Raw genomic sequence first — 17,537 nt, 5'->3', positions numbered from 1 at the left:
CTCCTTCCTCTCTGTCTCTCTCTTCCCCTCCCACAGCCAAGGCTCCATTGGAGCAGAGTTGGCCCGGGCGCTGAGGATGGCTCTGTGGCCTCTGCCTCAGGCGCTAGAATGGCTCTGGTTGCAACAGAGTGGTGCCCCAGATGGGCAGAGCATCGCCCCCTGGTGGGCATGCCGGGTGGATCCCGGTCGGGCGCATGCGGGAGTCTGTCTGACTGCCTCCGTTTCCAACTTCAGAAAAATACAAAAAAAAATACCAAAAAACTTTGTGTCTCAAAGGATACTATCAAGAAAATAAAAAGGCAACTCACAGAGTAAGAGAAAATATTTGCAAATTATATATTTGATAGAGGTCTACATCCAGAACACAGAATATTGAAGATTAATATCCATGCATTATCCCTAGTGGAATAAAAATATGGAGCCACTCTCAAGTATCCTATTTCCTCCTCTGGCCTTTAGTGCCATCTTCTCTTCACCAGGGTTGTGCCTGGGCAAAGGAGAGAAGGAGGGAGAGCGGACTCAACAGCTCAAATTTGAGGGACTTTACAGCAACTGTTTTTCCACAAACCACAATATGAGTGATTGCGTGTTTGCACTATGTATCATTTCCACTTCACATCAATGCCCTCATTTTATAGATAAACAGTGTGCTGATTCCTTTTTATGTTTATGGGCTTATCTTAATGAGATTAAAACAGGGCAGCGATTTTTATTATTCTCACAGACTATGTCAGAGTCAAAGTTTAAAAGATACTGTTCTACAAAGTTAAAGGAATCATGCTACCTGTTCTTCAACTCTACTGCAAGGCCATAGAACTCCAAACAGCAGGGTACTGGCAAGCAAAACAAGATGAAACAAAAAACATATACATCAATGGAACAGAAGAGAGAGATCAGAAATAGACTCATGCCTTTATGGTCAATTAATATTTGACAAAAGAGGCAAGAACATACAATGGAGTAAAGAGAGTCTATTCAATAAAGGGTGTTGGGAAAATTGGGCAGATATGTGCAAAAAATACGAAAATAGATTACTTTTATACCCATACAGAATAATAAACTCAAAATGGATTAATCACTTAAAAGTAAGACTCAAAACCATAAAAACCTTAGAAAAAAACATCGGAAGTAAAATCTCAGATATTTCTCATAGCAATATTTTTTTCTGCTCTATTGCCTCAGACAAAGGAAACAAAAGAAAAAAATGAATATTGGACTGTATCAAATTAAGAAGGTTTTGCAAAGCAAAGAAAATCATCCACAAAATGAAAAGTCAATCCTCTCAACGGGAGCACATATTCACCAATGATACATCTAATAAAATGTACAAAGAACTTATACAACTCAGCACCAAAAAAAAAAAAAAAAATTAAACAATTCAATTAGTAAATGACCAAAGGACCTGAACAGACACTTCTCCAAAGAGGACATACAGGTGGCCAAACATATGAAAATATTTTCATCATCATTAATCACTAGAGAAATGCAAGTTAAAACCACAATTAAATATTACCACATTCCTGTCAGAATGCTACCGTCAATAAATCAACAAACAACAAGTGTTGTCAAGGATATGAAAAAAGGAACCTTTGTGCACTATTATGGGAATGAGGATTGATGCAGTCAGTGTGCAAAACAGTATGGAGTTTCCTCAAAAAATTAAAAATGTTTAAGGTATAGCCAGTGACCTTTGGGCTCATGCCAGCGAGCATGGGTCACGTCTATGATCTCACAGTCAAGCTGCTACCCCATGCTGAAGCTGGTGAGCCCACACTCAAGCTGGATGTGCCTGCGCTCAGACCTCAGCGTCCCAAGCCAATGCTCTATCCACTGTGCCACTGCCTGGTTAGGCTCAGGGGAGTTTTTTTTAAATGCTGCCTTGACCCAGCTGTGATGTCCTACCTAACAGCCAGTCTGTTCTCCTTAAGCACCCACCTAAGTCTACAGCCCCAACCACCTTCCTGATCAGGCTCTCACACTCCAGGCCACTATACTTCCACCCTAATTCCTTCAGTGCCAAATTCCAGACATGCAGGACAGCCCCTATGCCCCAGAACCCACTAAAATTATTCAAATCAGTCAATCCTAAACCTGCTTGCCCTGCCTCACCCTTTCCTTCCCAGAGAAACCCTAATAAAGATGTTGCCCGCTGTTCCATCCTCTCCCTCATGACCAACCCAGTACTCTCCCATATGGCCCTTCATGGGGTGCTGTGTTCTCCCCACAGAGCTGTAAAAATTTTCAGTTTCTCTCTCAATCTGCATTTAACCTCATCATAGCTGACTTAAGGTTTAACTCTAGTTAAAACTCTGAGTTACTATAATGAGCACATGTCTCCTGCAGACCTGGATTGGACATGTAGCTAAATCAATTGCTATAAACGAGGAAGTTTGAGGTTGCTCTTTACTATAACACAGTCTAGTTCATGTACCTCAAATTTACATTAAATTATTTTTATTTATTTATTCATTTTAGAGAAGAGAGACAGACAGAGAGAGAGAGAAGGGGGGAGGAACAGGAAGCATCAACTCCCATATGTGCCTTGAACAGGCAAACCCAGGGTTTTGAACCAGTGACCTCAGCGTTCCAGGTCAACGCTTTATCCACTGCGCCAGCATAGGTCAGGCTCAAATTTACATTAGAAAACTATCACTCTGTGCCTTGAATGTGCTTACGATGTATTGACTGCATTCTCCTAGCTCCAGGAAAAAAACATGTCACCCAAGCCTAAACAATCAGCTTACCTTCAAGGTCTGACCAGTTCTTTTCACCGCCACCATCCTCTCCATGCCAACATCGGCGGCGAGCCAGGATGGATTTCCAGCAGCTGGCTGACGTTGCGGAGAAATGGTGCTCCAACACGCCCTTCAAGCTCATCGCTACCGAGGAGACCGAGCGCAGGATGGATTTCTATGCCGACCCCGGCGTCTCCTTCTACGTGCTGTGTCCGGACAACGGCTGCCAGGACAATTTTCACGTGTGTAGTGAGAGCGAGGACTGCCTGCCCTTCCTGCAGCTGGCACAGGACTACATCTCCTTCTGCGGCAAGAAGACGCTCCAGGAAGTCTTGGAAAAAGTCTTCAAGTCTTTCAGACCTTTACTGGGGCTTCCGGATGCAGACGACGACGCCTTTGAAGAGTACAGTGCCGACGTGGAGGAGGAGGAACCGGAGGCGGACCACCCCCAAATGGGGGTCAGTCAGCAGTAAACTCACAAGGGCTTCCATCTGACAATGAGTGAGCCCCGTGGCACCCGAGGTGGGGTCGCGGGTTCCTGGGTTAGCTCTTCGAAACAGGACGTCTTGACACCCAGCCTCCAAATTAAAAATGAAATACCTTTCTAATGACCACACAATTATCTTGGGATAAGCTATGCTCAGAAGGGACCTGAATTTTACTCCTGTGTCAATGGGTTTCCATGGAGTTGTCTCGGTAACCTTGACCATTTCGAATTTAGAGTCCATGTTGCGGCTAGACGTTCTCTCGGGTGTCCTTGGGAGAGCTGACATTTGCTGACTTGAATGTAGAGAACTCTGAATGTATTCAAGGTGACTTTACGGAGGGGGAAAGCATGGCAGAGAGGACATGCTGTCTGCACTTTCATGTACCTTGTGTCGTAAGTGAAAGGTTTTGCTTAGAAAGCATGAGTTTTAATACCTAGTCATTACACTGCACAAGGGCAGAAAAGGATAATCACTTAGTTCTGGATGAAGAGGGTAAGGAAGGCAAAGAACCTTCCGGGCGCTGCCATTGCTGAGTTACCTGGGTACATGGGAACCGGGCCGTGGTTGTGTAAGCATACTGGCATGGTCAGTTATTTTAGAACATGCTAATTCCAAAGCCACTTTGAAAGTCTTAACAGTGGAACATGTAAGTGGGGTGACATCAGTTACCAATTTACTTAAAAGTGTTTATAAACCGTCCCACATAGGAAGTGAAACAGTCTAGCTTCTCTCTTTATAATGAGATGGCAACTTGTTAAATCATGAAAACATCCAGAATCCAAGGGCCACTTCAACTTTGAAGCCATAGATAAATTTAATGGGAAAATAAACCAGTATAACATTTTTAAAAAATATATATGATGGAATCCTTTCTTAATCTGTCTTTTATTCTTTTTTCTTTTTTAAAGTCAAGGAAAGGATCCCACTGTATAATTTATTAAACAATTGTAATCAAGTACTCCGAGGAACCTAATTGCAGTGACTTTTTAAAGCGATGTGAAAGTGGGAATCTTTTATCACAGGTTAGCTTGGTGCAGAGGGGAAGTTTTAATGTTTTAATGATCACAATACTCAGAAAACTCACAGAAATAACAACTGTCATCATTTAACCAACAAATATTTCTGGGGGAAATCCTTTGTCATGCTAACACGGACTTATTGAAAGGATTCATTTTCTTGAACCCTTCCTCATCTCTGGGTCTAACAACATGGGATGCCGGATGCTGCTTTTGAATACTTAACTAACTAGCATTGGAGTGGGGTAGTTTTTAACATGCGTGCCTGTTAGATTGTCAAAGTTTCGATTAAAAAAAAAAAAAAGCAGCCGCCGCAGAGGCCACAGAGCTTCTGGGAGCCTTGTCTATTCTCTAGGTATGTCGGTGTGAACCTGATTATCTCAACATTTTCTGTTCCGTCGGTGCTGTGGGAGCCCAGCCGCTCATGGTCAGACCGCGTACTGCAGTTTTAAGTCATTGGGGGAAATAATACAATGGTTTTCATTCGTGCGTCAGTAGCCACATTTTTTTTTTTCTTGTTTTGAGGAAACATATTCAAGGTTAATTTTTAAGTAAAAGAAACGTCCTTCCGGGGAGTCCATTAACCACAGAGACCTTGACGATTCATCCAGTGGACTCGATGGTGTGCTCTGGGCTTTGCTCCCTCGCCTGTGTTCCGATTGGCTCCAGACCTGAGCCAATCAGGTGTTTGGGAAACTACTTTTTGTAGCTAGGGCTCAGGTGTGGTCGATTTTATTTTAACCCAGTAGGCTGAAAGGATGACTTCTGCAGCTGAGATGAAGAAGCTTGACTAGCTTGCTCCATTCAAAGGTAAACTGGAATTTTGTATGTAGTAGAGAGGCTTAAAATCTAAATTGGCGTATGTTTGAAAATGGAACAAACTTGGATGTACTTGGATGTAACATATATCAAAAAACTGTTTAGGTTTTCACCAAATGAAAAAAAAAAAAAAAGAAGAAGTATGTGCCTCTTCTCTAGTTTCCCTGGACTCTTCTACAGTCTATTTCCAACAGAGGGATCAGAAAGATAATTTTGAAACACAATTCATATCATGTCACTTTTCTGCTCAAAACCTTCCTAAAACTACCCATCTCACTCAGTAAAAGCCAAAGTCCTTTCAATGGTAAGCAAGCTCCTATCTGATCTGTCCACTCTTACTCCTCTGTCCTCTCCTCCTATTTCTTTTCCCTAACTCACTTTTCCCCACTGGTCTCCTTGTTTGTCCAGGAATATGCCAAGCTTGCTCCTGCTTCAGGGCCTTTGTAGAACCAACCCCTCTTCCTGAACAACTGTTCCCCATATCTGTATGACTCATTCCTTCATCTCCTTCAAATCTTTGTTCGAGGGTCACCTTTTCAGTGAAGCCTTCTGTAACACTAAATTAAAAATTCTAATCTGCAACTCCCCACTATTTCTAATTTTCCTTCATTACTTTATTATTGACCATCAAACCATCTAAAATGTCATGTATTTTAATTATTTATCTTACATCACTTAACAGAGATAAAAACTTCATGAAATGAGAAACTTTTCTCTGTTTCATTCCCTACTATATTCCCAGAGTTAAGAATAGTGTTTTAGCCTGACCTGTGGTGGTGCAGTGGATAGGACATCGACCTGGAATGCTGAGGTTGCTGGTTCAATACCCTGGGCCTGCCTGGTCAGGGCACATGTGGGAGTTGATGCTTCCTGCTCCTCCCTCCTTCTATCTCTTTCTCTCTTCTCTCTCTAAAAGTGAATGAAAAAATCTTTAAAAAAATTTTTCTAAAAGAATGTGTTTTACACACAATAGCTGTGGTAACTGTTGAATGAATGACAGAATGAAAGAATGAATAAATTTCATCTCTTTAGTCATAGTTATTAAGAATGAGCACATAACCTAAACCAGACCAAGACTTTATTTTAGAGACTTCAGTGAAATTTGTGACAGAGCAACAACTAGCAATCAAATATGCATGCCCCCCTAGAGAAGAATTAATGTCACTCCTTCTCAAACTCCTCCAAAATATTAAAGAGGAGGGATCACTTCCAAACTCACTTTAGGACTCCGGCAAAAATAAATAAATAAAATAATTAATTAAAAGTGGAACTGCTTTGAGACCTAGTGTTTCTAGAAGCAAATTAGCTTTGTCCATTAGGAAGATCTGGCCCAAGATAAAAGAGTCCAATCCCCTCCAGGACTCAACTGGTGACTTCATAACCTGTTCCCTACCGCTGTCCAGGAGGGCTCCAGCCCTCATACGTGTCTTCCTACTGCGTGGTCCTCTCCCTGCCCCAAACAGGCCCCTTACCGAATCCTGCACTTGCTCTCACCTCTCAGAGCACCCAGAGGTTAATCCTCACACCGTGGCTGGCTGGGGGCGGAGGCTGCTGGTCTCATAGTAATCCATGACAACGCTGCGATTCAGCTGCCAGGGGGTGTAAGTGAAGCAGCAGGCAGCGGGAGAGTCTGAGTCCACTGGAAAGAAAGGCCAAGGTGAGGTCATAGCTCTACAAGGAGCTGCTCTTGGCTTTTAGTTATCATTATTCAAGGGGCATCTCTGTGGAGCTACCAGAGCCCCAAATACAGTCCCTCGCATCCAGTCCAACCACCTGACATAGGAGTCTTTTTATAAATACACATCATGGAGTTGGAATGGGACACAGAGCACACGTGTAATTCCCTTCATTTAACATATGGAGAAACCAAGGCACAGGGAGGGATAGGGACTTTCTTAAACAAGCCTACTGGTTACTATTTCTTAAGAAAGAAGGAACTTGAATATTCTGAATGTCTAGGAGATGCTATATTTAACAGCAGGCTACTTAAAAGTCTTCCCAGCTCCCTTCTGTCCCATCCCTGAAGTCACTGTTGGACCAGCCCCAACTAGGAAAGTGGACTCTGCCTACACCCCGGCTCTAGAAGTGGGAGCTGAAAGAACAAGCTTACTGGGTCCCGAGCGCCGGGAGCAGAGGGCAGCCACCAGCAGGAGCAGAGAGGATGGTCACACAGAGCTTCATGGTCTTGGGGAGAAGAGGCTTTCCTGGAGCTGAGATGCACAGCCCGAAAGCTTCAGAACCCGGCTGTGTTCTGTGCTGGTACTGAGTTGGGGTCCTCTCTTTATAGGAACTCTGAGGGCTGGGACAGAGGTGGGAACACAGGAGGGCAAGTGGAATTTCCAGGGTTCAGATGATGTTGGGGTGCCAATATGGAAACTGAAGCTAGCCGAGAGTGAGGACTCTGCACGGCTTCTCTTCCCCAGGGCAGTGTCATGCGGTGGAAAGGAGGCGGCAGAGGAGGGGACAAATGGGCTGCACCCTAGAGGGAAGTGGTACAGTCAGCGAAGGCAGCGACCGAGACTGAGGAGATAATTGCAAACCTAGAGGAAGGATGAAACATGCACACCTGCTAGCAGGGGCCATAGACGAGAACCATGCTGCTCGTGGTGGTTGGCACCTCCAGAAGCTGGAGGCTTCATGTAAGTCTTTCTAGAGTTGCCACAGCCTGGCCCCAAGAAGGAAAGGGGTGCAGGACTCTGTGTCACATTCCTGGCCCACCTTCTACTGGGCTGAGTGACCTTAGTGCCCTATATGTTTCCTTGGGCATAAGGAGTCCAGCATTGAATGTGCAGAAGGACCCAGCAGGACACCCTGCTTTTTGAAAGTTTGCTCTGTGCCGTGGGTAACATCGAGCCCTACCCTGCCCCTGAGCAAGAGTCTGATTATCCCAGGCGCGGTGAAGGTCGCAGAACAGAGGAGAATTCACTGATAATCTCAAGGTCACAATCTTAAGTGGCAGTGCCAAGATTTGAAATAAGATTCTTTTGACTCTAAAATCCATTCTCTTTCCAACCTGTTGTCCCAAATATAGAATGTGATCGCAGAGAGAAACTGTTGCCCATGAGGGGCTGTGCCACACACAAAGAATCATCTTATTAGAGCTGAATTCAGGATGGGACTTTGGGTCAGTCTGTCCTAGGACAAAGAGGAAACAGAAAGGAAAAGAAATAAAGGTTTCAGTATGTTCACTTGGACCCATAATAGAAAAAGAAGATCAATAAAAGTCAAGATTGGAAGACACAGATAAAGAATGTTCCTCTGGCCTGACCAGGCGGTGGCGCAGTGGACAGAGCATTGGACTGGGATGCGGAGGACCCAGGTTTGAGACCCCGAAGTCGCCAGCTTGAGCATGGGCTCATCTGGTTTGAGCAAAGCTCACCAGCTTGGACCCAAGGTTGCTGGCTTGAGCAAGGGATTATTCAGTCTGCTGTAGCCCCCCCAGTCAGGGCACATATGAGAAAGCAATCAATGAACAACTAAGGTGTCACAACAAAAAATTGATGATTGATGCTTCTCATCTCTCTTCGTTCCTGTCTGTCTGTCCCTATCTATCCCTCTCTCTGTAAAAAAAAAAAAAAAAAAAAAAAAAAAAGAATGTTCCTCTGTAATTTCCAAAGTTATCCCCTGATAAGTCTAACAGTCATCTGACATCATGTATAGTTATTGCATTATTACTGATTATGTTCCCTATGCTGTATTTTATATCCCAGTGACTAATTTGTAACTACCTATTTGTACTTCTTACTCCTTTCACTATTTTCACCTTTGTAAATTATATAAATGTCTAATAACTATGCTGTATACCTGAAACAAATATGAGATAATATTGAATGTCAAGTGTAATTAAAAAAAATATTCCTCTAGTATAAAAATGAGATTGTATATACCTTGCACTGAGTTTATCTATATTATGGATAAATCATCTAATCTAAGCCTGTTGGTGTTTCCCAGACATCCACAGGGAATTTCTTGTGTTCACACAAAGCCCTGCCTGGTTCGGCAATTGCTTTCTGGCAGGGCTTCCTCCCTGAGACTGAAGATGACAAGAAGGTAACTAGGTAAAGCTCACAAGGCCAGGAGTACAGCAGGATGGGCAGTGGGCAAGTGAAGGCGATCCTATCCACCTTCAGCTCAACCACTCGGCCCTACCTGCTCACCCTGCTTCCGCCCCACACTGCTACCTGCCTCTGCTCTGAGAAAAACGAATGAGAGATGAAAACAGGAAACCAGCCCCCTGGGTGCTACAGAGATGTGAAATAAGAGGGGGCAGAGCATCTCGGAGTACTTCAGTCACTGAAAAACTGATAATGTCATCTTGCCTCTTATCACGCACACGTACGAACTGTATTCCTTCCCTCCACCCTTTCTGTCTTCACCCTTTCCTTTGTGTTAGTCTTGCTTCAAATGCTCTGGTCTTCACCACGACCTATTCCAGCTCTAATGTTTTGGAATCCCTCAGATCACATGTGCCAGTATCTTTCGTGGTCCCTCCTGGTTGGTGGAATTTCATAGCCATGTGTTAAGGATCTTCCTTTAAGGGAAAGAGGGTGTGTCCTGTGTTCTCTGGGATTTGCACAGACTTTGTTATCCATGCCATTTCCACTCAACCCAATTTAGACATCCTCTGGCTTTTTGTCAGGGAAGGCAGAGCAGAATAAAGCCTCACCCCTCCCCTCAAGAGCTCTTAGTCGAGTGATGGTGTTGACAGTGACAGAAATAACTATCCCACGAGTTGGAAAAAGTACATCATATCAGAGGTAGAAACAAAGTGTCACAGCACCCTGAGCTGTAAACGGAGAGTTCCAAGTCAAGTTAAGAAAGAGCCCCCGACATGAAGACCTTCATCTACATGAGAGGGCTGTGCTGATCTCCAAGCTGTGGAGGGAGTTTGAAAATACCTGCTCTGGGGCATTGAGAATGATAGATAAGAATGGGTGATGAGCCACCTGGCCTGTGGTGGCACAGTTGTTAAGGCATCACCCTGGAGTACTGAGGTCCTGGTTCAAGAACCTGGGCTTGCATGATCAAGGCCTATACAATAAGCAATTAATGAACAACTAAAGTGAAGCAACTACGAGTTGAAACTTCTGGCTCTACTACCCCCATCTCCTCTCTGTAAAGTAAACAAAGTCTTAAAAAATAAAAAAAAAGAATGGGTGAGAGCACTGGCTGGGTAGCTCAGTTGATTAGAGAATTGTCCAGAAGCACAGAGGTTACCGGTTCCATTCCTGGCCAGGGCACATACAGGAACAAATGGATGTTCCTGTATCTCTCCCTCTCTCTCCCTTCCTCTCTCACTAAAGTCAGTAACAAACATAATAATAATAATAAAAAGACAATGGGCCCTGGCTGGTTGGCTCAGTGGTAGAGCATCGGCCTGGCGTGCAGGAGTCCCGGGTTCAATTCCTGGCCAGGGCACACAGGAGAAGTGCCCATTTGCTTCTCCACCCCTCCCCCTCTCCTTCCTCGCTGTCTCTCTCTTCCCCTCCCGCAGCCAAGGCTCCATTGGAGCAAGGTTGGCCCGGGTGCTGAGGATGGCTCTATGGCCTCTGCCTCAGGCACTAGAATGACTCTGATTGCAACACAGCGACACCCCAGATGGGCAGAGCATTGCCCCCTGGTGGGCATGCCAGGTGGACCCCAGTCGGGCGCATGCAGGAGTCTGTCTGACTGCCTCCCCATTTCCAGCTTCAGAAAAATACAAAAAAAAAAAAAAAAGACAATGGGTGATGAGCCTGCATGGAGCCACCCAGTGAGTTTCACTGCTGACTTTTGCTTCCTAGCCTTATCTTTGGCTTATGGAGGAAAACTGTTTTGTTCACAAAGGTTCCAACAATAATGTTGCGTTCACACTAGAGAAATGCCACACCAAGAGTACAAAGGGTTTGTGCCAATATGTTTAGCTAAATCAATGGCCTCCAAGATTTATACATTGAGGCCATTTCTAAGTAATATGAGATACAGAATGATAATAAATGCCTCTCGAATACACATCAAAAACAAGTGCTCATCCTCTCTAGAGAACTTTCCCTGACTTCCCCTCTAACGGAATTCTGCATCTCCCTCTGCTCCTGAGCCACCTCCATCATGTCACCTGTAACAAACCTATTTGACTGCCTCCCCCCCTGGAAAGTGAGCTTGATGTAGAAAACGTGTCATGCCTATCTCAGGACTCAGGATGTGAACTCCATTTTGCTAAGTGAAATAAGAATGACCTGGGCACTCTCACACTCTATTCAAAATGTGATTCCGCAGCCCTGATGAGGTAATAATTTCCCTCATCCCTGGCCCTAATCCCATATGCCCAGAGATTTTATTGTAGGGGATACTGTTCTAGAACTTTTCTATTTCCAGCTCAGGGATGTGAGAAGTGACAGCAGGAGTCGACTATGGTTCCAGGAAGTTCCAAATGCATTCTGTGGGTCACTTCCCCCTCCCTCCAGGGAAACCTTTCACTTCCCTCTTTCATCCCTTCTATACTCTTGACTGGCACTGTGCCCATAACGCAATTCGGGGCACTTTCACATGTTTTGTCATTTTGTCCTCGAAGCCTCTGTCAGCTGCTGGCAGGACTGACAACACTAGCAGTAATATGACCTCGCAAAAGCCCTGGTACTTGATTCCCCCAGCATGTTATATCCACGGTTTTATCTGATCCCAATCTGTTTTGCTGTTGGATAGGTTAGGAAGCAAAACCTAGAGAATTTAACAGGCTTGAGAAAGGTCACACAGGATGTGTCTTAAGACCAAAAGTCTTCCAACTCCTGGTCCAAAGATGACCAAATTTCCTCAGTAGGTGTGACCCTCTGAGATGACACATAGGAATCTTTGTAGGTACCAGACTCTCAGAAAAGACTACGGAGCTGCTGGGGAGCAAGAAACAGAGGTGGCCAATCTTGACACTCAGTTCTCCTAGAAAGAGAGTGCCGAGATGCAGGAGTGTTGGAGACCACTGGGTGTTGGGGCTGAGAGCACTAGCCACGAGGAGGTAGAATCCCTAGAACTAGAGAATTCCTTGCAGGCAACCCCTGAGACTGGAAATCCAAGGCGAGGTGGAACCCATGGTCATTTTGCCAAGACAACAAACCAAGAGGTAAATCATTTGGTTTTGCCAATATGGTAGGAGAGTCACTTGGGGGAAATGAGAGTGTAGCTCCGAAGTGCAGGGTTCAGGATGGAGTCCGGAGGAGAGGGAGCTGGTTGCAGCTGTTCATCAAGGCGGCCACACCTGTACGCTCAGCCAGCCAGCCCCACTCTTCTTTTTTTTTTTTTTTTAAAGATTTTATTTATTCATTATAGAGAGGGGAGAGAGAGAGAGAGAGAAAAGGGGGAGGAGCAGGAAGCATCAACTCCCATATGTGCCTTGACCAGGCAAGCCCAGGGTTTTGAACCGGCAACCTCAGCGTTTCCAGGTTGACACTTTATCCACTGCGCCACCACAGGTCAGGCAGCCCCACTCTTCTTAAAGTGGAAAGGGTCTCGACACTCACCACAGCCTGCTCTTTGGCAGTCAAGGCTGGAGGGCAGTGACTTCAGCAGTATTTGATAAGTTCAAGAAAACCTTCAGTATTCTTTATGAAGCATCTCACTTCCTTCAAACCGTCCTTTTATACCTGTTTCTAGCTCTTTCCAGGCTGAACTATCCAGTGAAAGGGGGAAAAGATCAGTAAAACTTTGCTGAGTTTCTGCTATATGACAGGCATTAGTGGTACATGTTTTAGGAAGTAGGAGTGAAGTGTTAAGAAAAGCTTCCCAAAACTGTGATGTCTGATTTTTATAAAAACTTATATTAGTTTGCTTTGTTTTAACAGAAAATACACATGGTCATTGTACAAAATTTAGAAAATATATGAAATCATAAATAAGAAAACAAAAATATCCAGCATTCTGTCCATAGTTTTGCATTTTGCTATTGTTACTTAACAGTCTCTCGTGAGCCAGTATATCTTGTTATTGTTACTTTATATTCTTCCCTGTCATTAAAAACTCAAAAGTTATTTAAAACTAGCATGCAGCATATTTCATTACATGGCTATACCAAAATTTTTATTTAACCATTGTTACTTAGGTCTGTCCATTCAGGTTGTTCTGACTTGTCTCTACTATAAATCAAACTGAGACTTGAAGGAGGACTAGCCAGGAAAAGAGTGTGGGAGTAGGGTTATTCAAGCAAAGAACAAGAAGCCTTCACATTTAAAAATGTGTAAAATAGATTAATTGAAATATTCAGTGATGATGATAATAAACTGTCACATAGCACTTACTATGAGCCAGTGATGCTCTAATTGTTTTATAGATGTGAATGTATTTACTCCTACTATCATTATCCCCTGTCACACATTAGGAAACTGAAACACAGACACATAAGTAACCTACAGAAGAACTCACAGCTAATACACAACAGATATGGAAATATTACCAAAGAGATCTGGCTCCAGTGCATAAGTAAATTAAAAAACAAAAATGTGCTTATGATAAATTTATGTTAAAAGATTCACGGCCGAAGTTTTACAATTATGATGTAAAATGTCTTTCAGTTTTACATTTTTCATGTCTTTGAACAGTGGCATCCATGGGTTTTTTTCTTTTCTGTAGAAAATTAAGGAAGGAGTCTGATCAGGTGGTGGCGCAGTGGATAGAGCATTGACCTGTGATGCTGAGGTCCAAGGTTTGAAACCCAGAGGTCACCAGCTTGAGCACAGGGTTGCTGGCTTAAGCAAGGAATCATAGACAGGACCGCATGGTCACTGTCTTGAGCCCAAAGGTCGCTGGCTTGAAGCCCAGGGTCACTTGGCTTGAGCCCAGGTCATTGGCTTGAGCCAGAGGTCATTTGCTCTGCTACAGCCCCCCAGTCAAGGCAAATCGGGGAAAGCAATCAATGAACTAAGGAGCTGCAACAAAGAACTGATGTTTCTCATCTCTCTCCCTTCTTGTCTGTCCCTATCTATCCCTCGTTGTCTGTCACACACACACACAAACACACACAAACACAGAGAAAAAAAAGTTAATCACCCATAGATCTTTCACACTTATAGATGTACTTACTATTGCTGCATTGGGGCATTTATTTTCAATGCTTATTATTTTGTCCTATGCCAAGCATCTCTCTCTATAGATAAGCTGTATATGTGCATATATATGGTTATAACATTTGTCATGTGTGTGTATATCTGTACAATTTTTCCAATATTTCACCTTACTTTACTTTTTTGTTATACTTATTCTACTATGCTCCATGAAGTTTAAGGGCTTAATAATAAACAAGACTGGTGGATATACCATAATTTACTTTCTCATTCTTGATCAAGAAAAGTTTAGTTTACCTTACTTTAGAGCTACAAATGATGCTGGGTCAGATATAGCTATCTGTTTGAAAATGTTTCCATATTTGGGTTCGTATCTTTAGAACTCTTTCTTAGAAATGTGGTTTTTTGTTTTGTTTTTGTATTTTTCTGAAGCTGGAAACGGGGAGGCAGTCAGACAGACTCCTGCATGCCCCCGACCAAGATCCACCCAGCACGCCCACCAGGGGGCAATGCTCTGCTCATCCGGGGAGTCGCTCTGTTGTGACCAGAGCCATTCTAGCGCCTGAGGCAGAGGCCATGGAGCCATCCCCAGCGCCCGGGCCATCTTTGCTCCAATGGAGCCTCGGCTGCGGGAGGGGAAGAGAGAGACAGAGAGGAAGGAGAGGGGGAGGGGCGGAGAAGCAGAAGGGCGCCTCTCCTGTGTGCCCTGGCCGGGAATCGAACCCGGGACTTCCGCACGCCAGGACGACGCTCTACCACTGAGCCAACCGGCCAGGGCCCCAAGGTTCCCATTTTTAAAAACGTTTTTATTGATTGATTTTAATGAGAGATGAAGGGAGAGACACAGGAATGTCAATCTGTTCCTGAATGTGCCCCGACCACGGATTGAACTGGCAACCCCTGCACTTTGGAACAATGTTCTAACCAACCGAGATATCTGGTCAGGGCTTGGGATGCCTGTTTTTAAAAACACCAGACACAAAAAGCTCCTTTGAACCGACATCTGCCTCTCTGCTTTTCTTCTCAGCTAAACCTTTGGAAAGAGTTGGCTTCGTCAGTCTTCACTTTTCCACCTTTACCAGTCAACCATCTCCATCCACCACGGCACTGAAACTAATGTCAGGGTCACTAGAGACCTCCATGTTGCTAAATGCAGTGAAATATTTTCTTTGTCCTCAGATTCCCAACAGCCCTTGAAACAGCTGATGACTACCTTCTTCCTAAAACAACTTCTGGGTGCAGTGACACTGCATTCGTTGTCTTCCTCCCTCATTGGTTACTTCTCAAACTTTTTATAAGTGTATCCTCCTCTACCTGGCCTCTAAATGTTGGAGTACTCTAAGGGTCCGTCTTGGGTCCCCTTCTGTCCCTATTCACACAACCTTTTTAAATGATTTCTTAGAGATAGTTTTTTTCTTCTTTCTTTTTTTTCCCTTCTTTTGTTATTTTTTAGGTTTTTTGTTGTTGTTGTCATTGTTTGAGATATGCATTTTTAGATACAGGTTTGTCACCACTTACATAAAGACTGGATTTTGCCCTGGCCGGTTGGCTCAGCGGTAGAGCGTCGGCCTAGCGTGCGGAGGACCCGGGTTCGATTCCCGGCCAGGGCACACAGGAGAAGCGCCCATTTGCTTCTCCACCCCTCCGCCGCGCTTTCCTCTCTGTCTCTCTCTTCCCCTCCCGCAGCCAAGGCTCCATTGGAGCAAAGATGGCCCGGGCGCTGGGGATGGCTCCTTGGCCTCTGCCCCAGGCGCTAGAGTGGCTCTGGTCGCAATATGGCGACGCCCAGGATGGGCAGAGCATCGCCCCCTGGTGGGCAGAGCGCCGCCCCATGGTGGGCGTGCCGGGTGGATCCCGGTCGGGCGCATGCGGGAGTCTGTCTGACTGTCTCTCCCTGTTTCCAGCTTCAGAAAAATGAAAAAAAAAAAAAAAAAAAAAAGACTGGATTTTAATGTCTGTTCATAAAAAAAAAACAACACACTCATGAAGTGAAATTATTCTTGGAAAGTCCTTAAATCACCCATAAAGTATGGGAGTGTGGTTTCACACATGTTGATATTGTACATGATTGTGGTCATATTTATGGGCCAAATTAAAGATCAATACTCCATTTACTAATAAGCTCAATTTTCCCTCTCATTTTGAGATAAATTGTTTTTATTAAACAATAGATAAAATACTTGGGATTTTCACTTAGGGGCTGTTTGATAAAAAGGAACTTATTTTAAAGACTAGATACAATTGGAACAGCAAGATGCTCCCAGTATCAAAGGGAATCAGGGCTGAATCCATCTGAGGGTACTGCAGACTTCCACCCCCCATCTCATGATCACTCCACACTTGCTTTCCTTGAGTATGAAAGAACACCGACACTATACTATTTCTCAACTTAAATGCTTGTTTGATGTGACTCCATTGTACCATTTATATGTTGATGACTCCTAATTTTTTTTTTCTTTTAATCCTGACCTTTTTCCTTAAGCTTCAGACTCACAGAATCAACTACCTACTTGAACATCTCCACTTAAACTAAGCATTTTTTTTTTCAGACAGAGACAGGAAGGGAGAGGGTTGAGAAGCATCAACTCATACTTGCGGAACTCTTAGTTGTTCATGGATTGCTTCTCATATGTGCTTTGACCAAGGAGCTCCAGCCAAGCCAGTGACCCCTTGCTCAAGCCAGCAACCATAAGGTCATGTCTATGATCCCACACTCAAGCCAGCAGCCCCACACTCAAGCCTGTGAGCCTGCACACAAGCTGGCGACCTTGGGGTTTTTTCGAACCTGGGTCCTCAGCATCCCAGGTGGACTTGCTATCCACTGTGCCACCACCTGGTCAGGCATCAACTAGGCACCTTAACAGATCTAAACCATGACAACTGATTCCAAACACACTCCCATGCCTCATCCTCCCTGTATCCTAGCTCAGTAAATGGCATGCCATCTGCCCACTGTTTCAAGCCTAGTGATTTTTTATTTCTCCCTTTACCTCATCTCCACATGAAATGCATCAGGTACATTTAGCTCTACCTTCAAAATACATCCCAAATCGATCCACTGCACTCATAAGCACAGGTACCACCCTAGTCCAAACCACCAACACAATTTCTACTTTGACCCACATCCCTGTTTCCACTCCTACCCTTTCTATAATCGACTCTTCAAATATCCAGAGTAGTCCTTTATAAAACATTCACTCTGTCATTGTTGAACAGATAAAATATATTATGCTCACTTTGTTAAAGATGGCGCTGCCCACGTGGAAGCCCGTCGCCCAGGTAATGGTATTGGTTGCCCTTCTTGCTTGGGATGGGTGTGATTATATTCATGTGTGTTGGGGGTGGGCTGTGGGCAGGCAGGATCCTTGTAGCCTAGGGTTTGGTTTTGGGACTAAGCCTTTCCCACCCTTTTTGATGTGGGGTGGTGCACTCTCATGAGGAATCCCATTATGC

The 17,537-nt window shown here is 44.3% G+C and overlaps 1 protein-coding gene and 1 pseudogene across 1 annotated transcript; one reads left to right on the top strand and one right to left on the bottom strand.

Moving 5' to 3' along the window:
• The window catches only part of LOC136391537 (C-C motif chemokine 4-like), a 151,560-nt pseudogene extending 144,321 nt beyond the window's left edge, over window positions 1-7,239 (bottom strand).
• On the top strand, window positions 2,783-3,339 carry LOC136391536 (maturin-like). The gene has a single exon (XM_066363262.1). It carries the CDS (start codon window positions 2,813-2,815, stop codon window positions 3,206-3,208), a length of 396 nt encoding a protein of 131 aa, XP_066219359.1. The 5' UTR covers window positions 2,783-2,812; the 3' UTR covers window positions 3,209-3,339.
• Window positions 7,240-17,537: the final 10,298 nt, after the last annotated feature.

This window comes from Saccopteryx leptura, chromosome 2, assembly GCF_036850995.1.
Source record: "Saccopteryx leptura isolate mSacLep1 chromosome 2, mSacLep1_pri_phased_curated, whole genome shotgun sequence".
In the NCBI taxonomy this organism is placed as follows: domain Eukaryota; kingdom Metazoa; phylum Chordata; class Mammalia; order Chiroptera; family Emballonuridae; genus Saccopteryx; species Saccopteryx leptura.
The sequence above is the reverse complement of the archived record's forward strand: the minus strand, read 5'-3'. Positions and strand labels throughout refer to the sequence as shown.

Excerpts from the sequence above, each read along its gene's own strand:
- LOC136391536 (XM_066363262.1), top strand. The coding sequence starts at position 2,813 with ATGGATTTCCAGCAGCTGGCTGACGTTGCGGAGAAATGGTGCTCCAAC.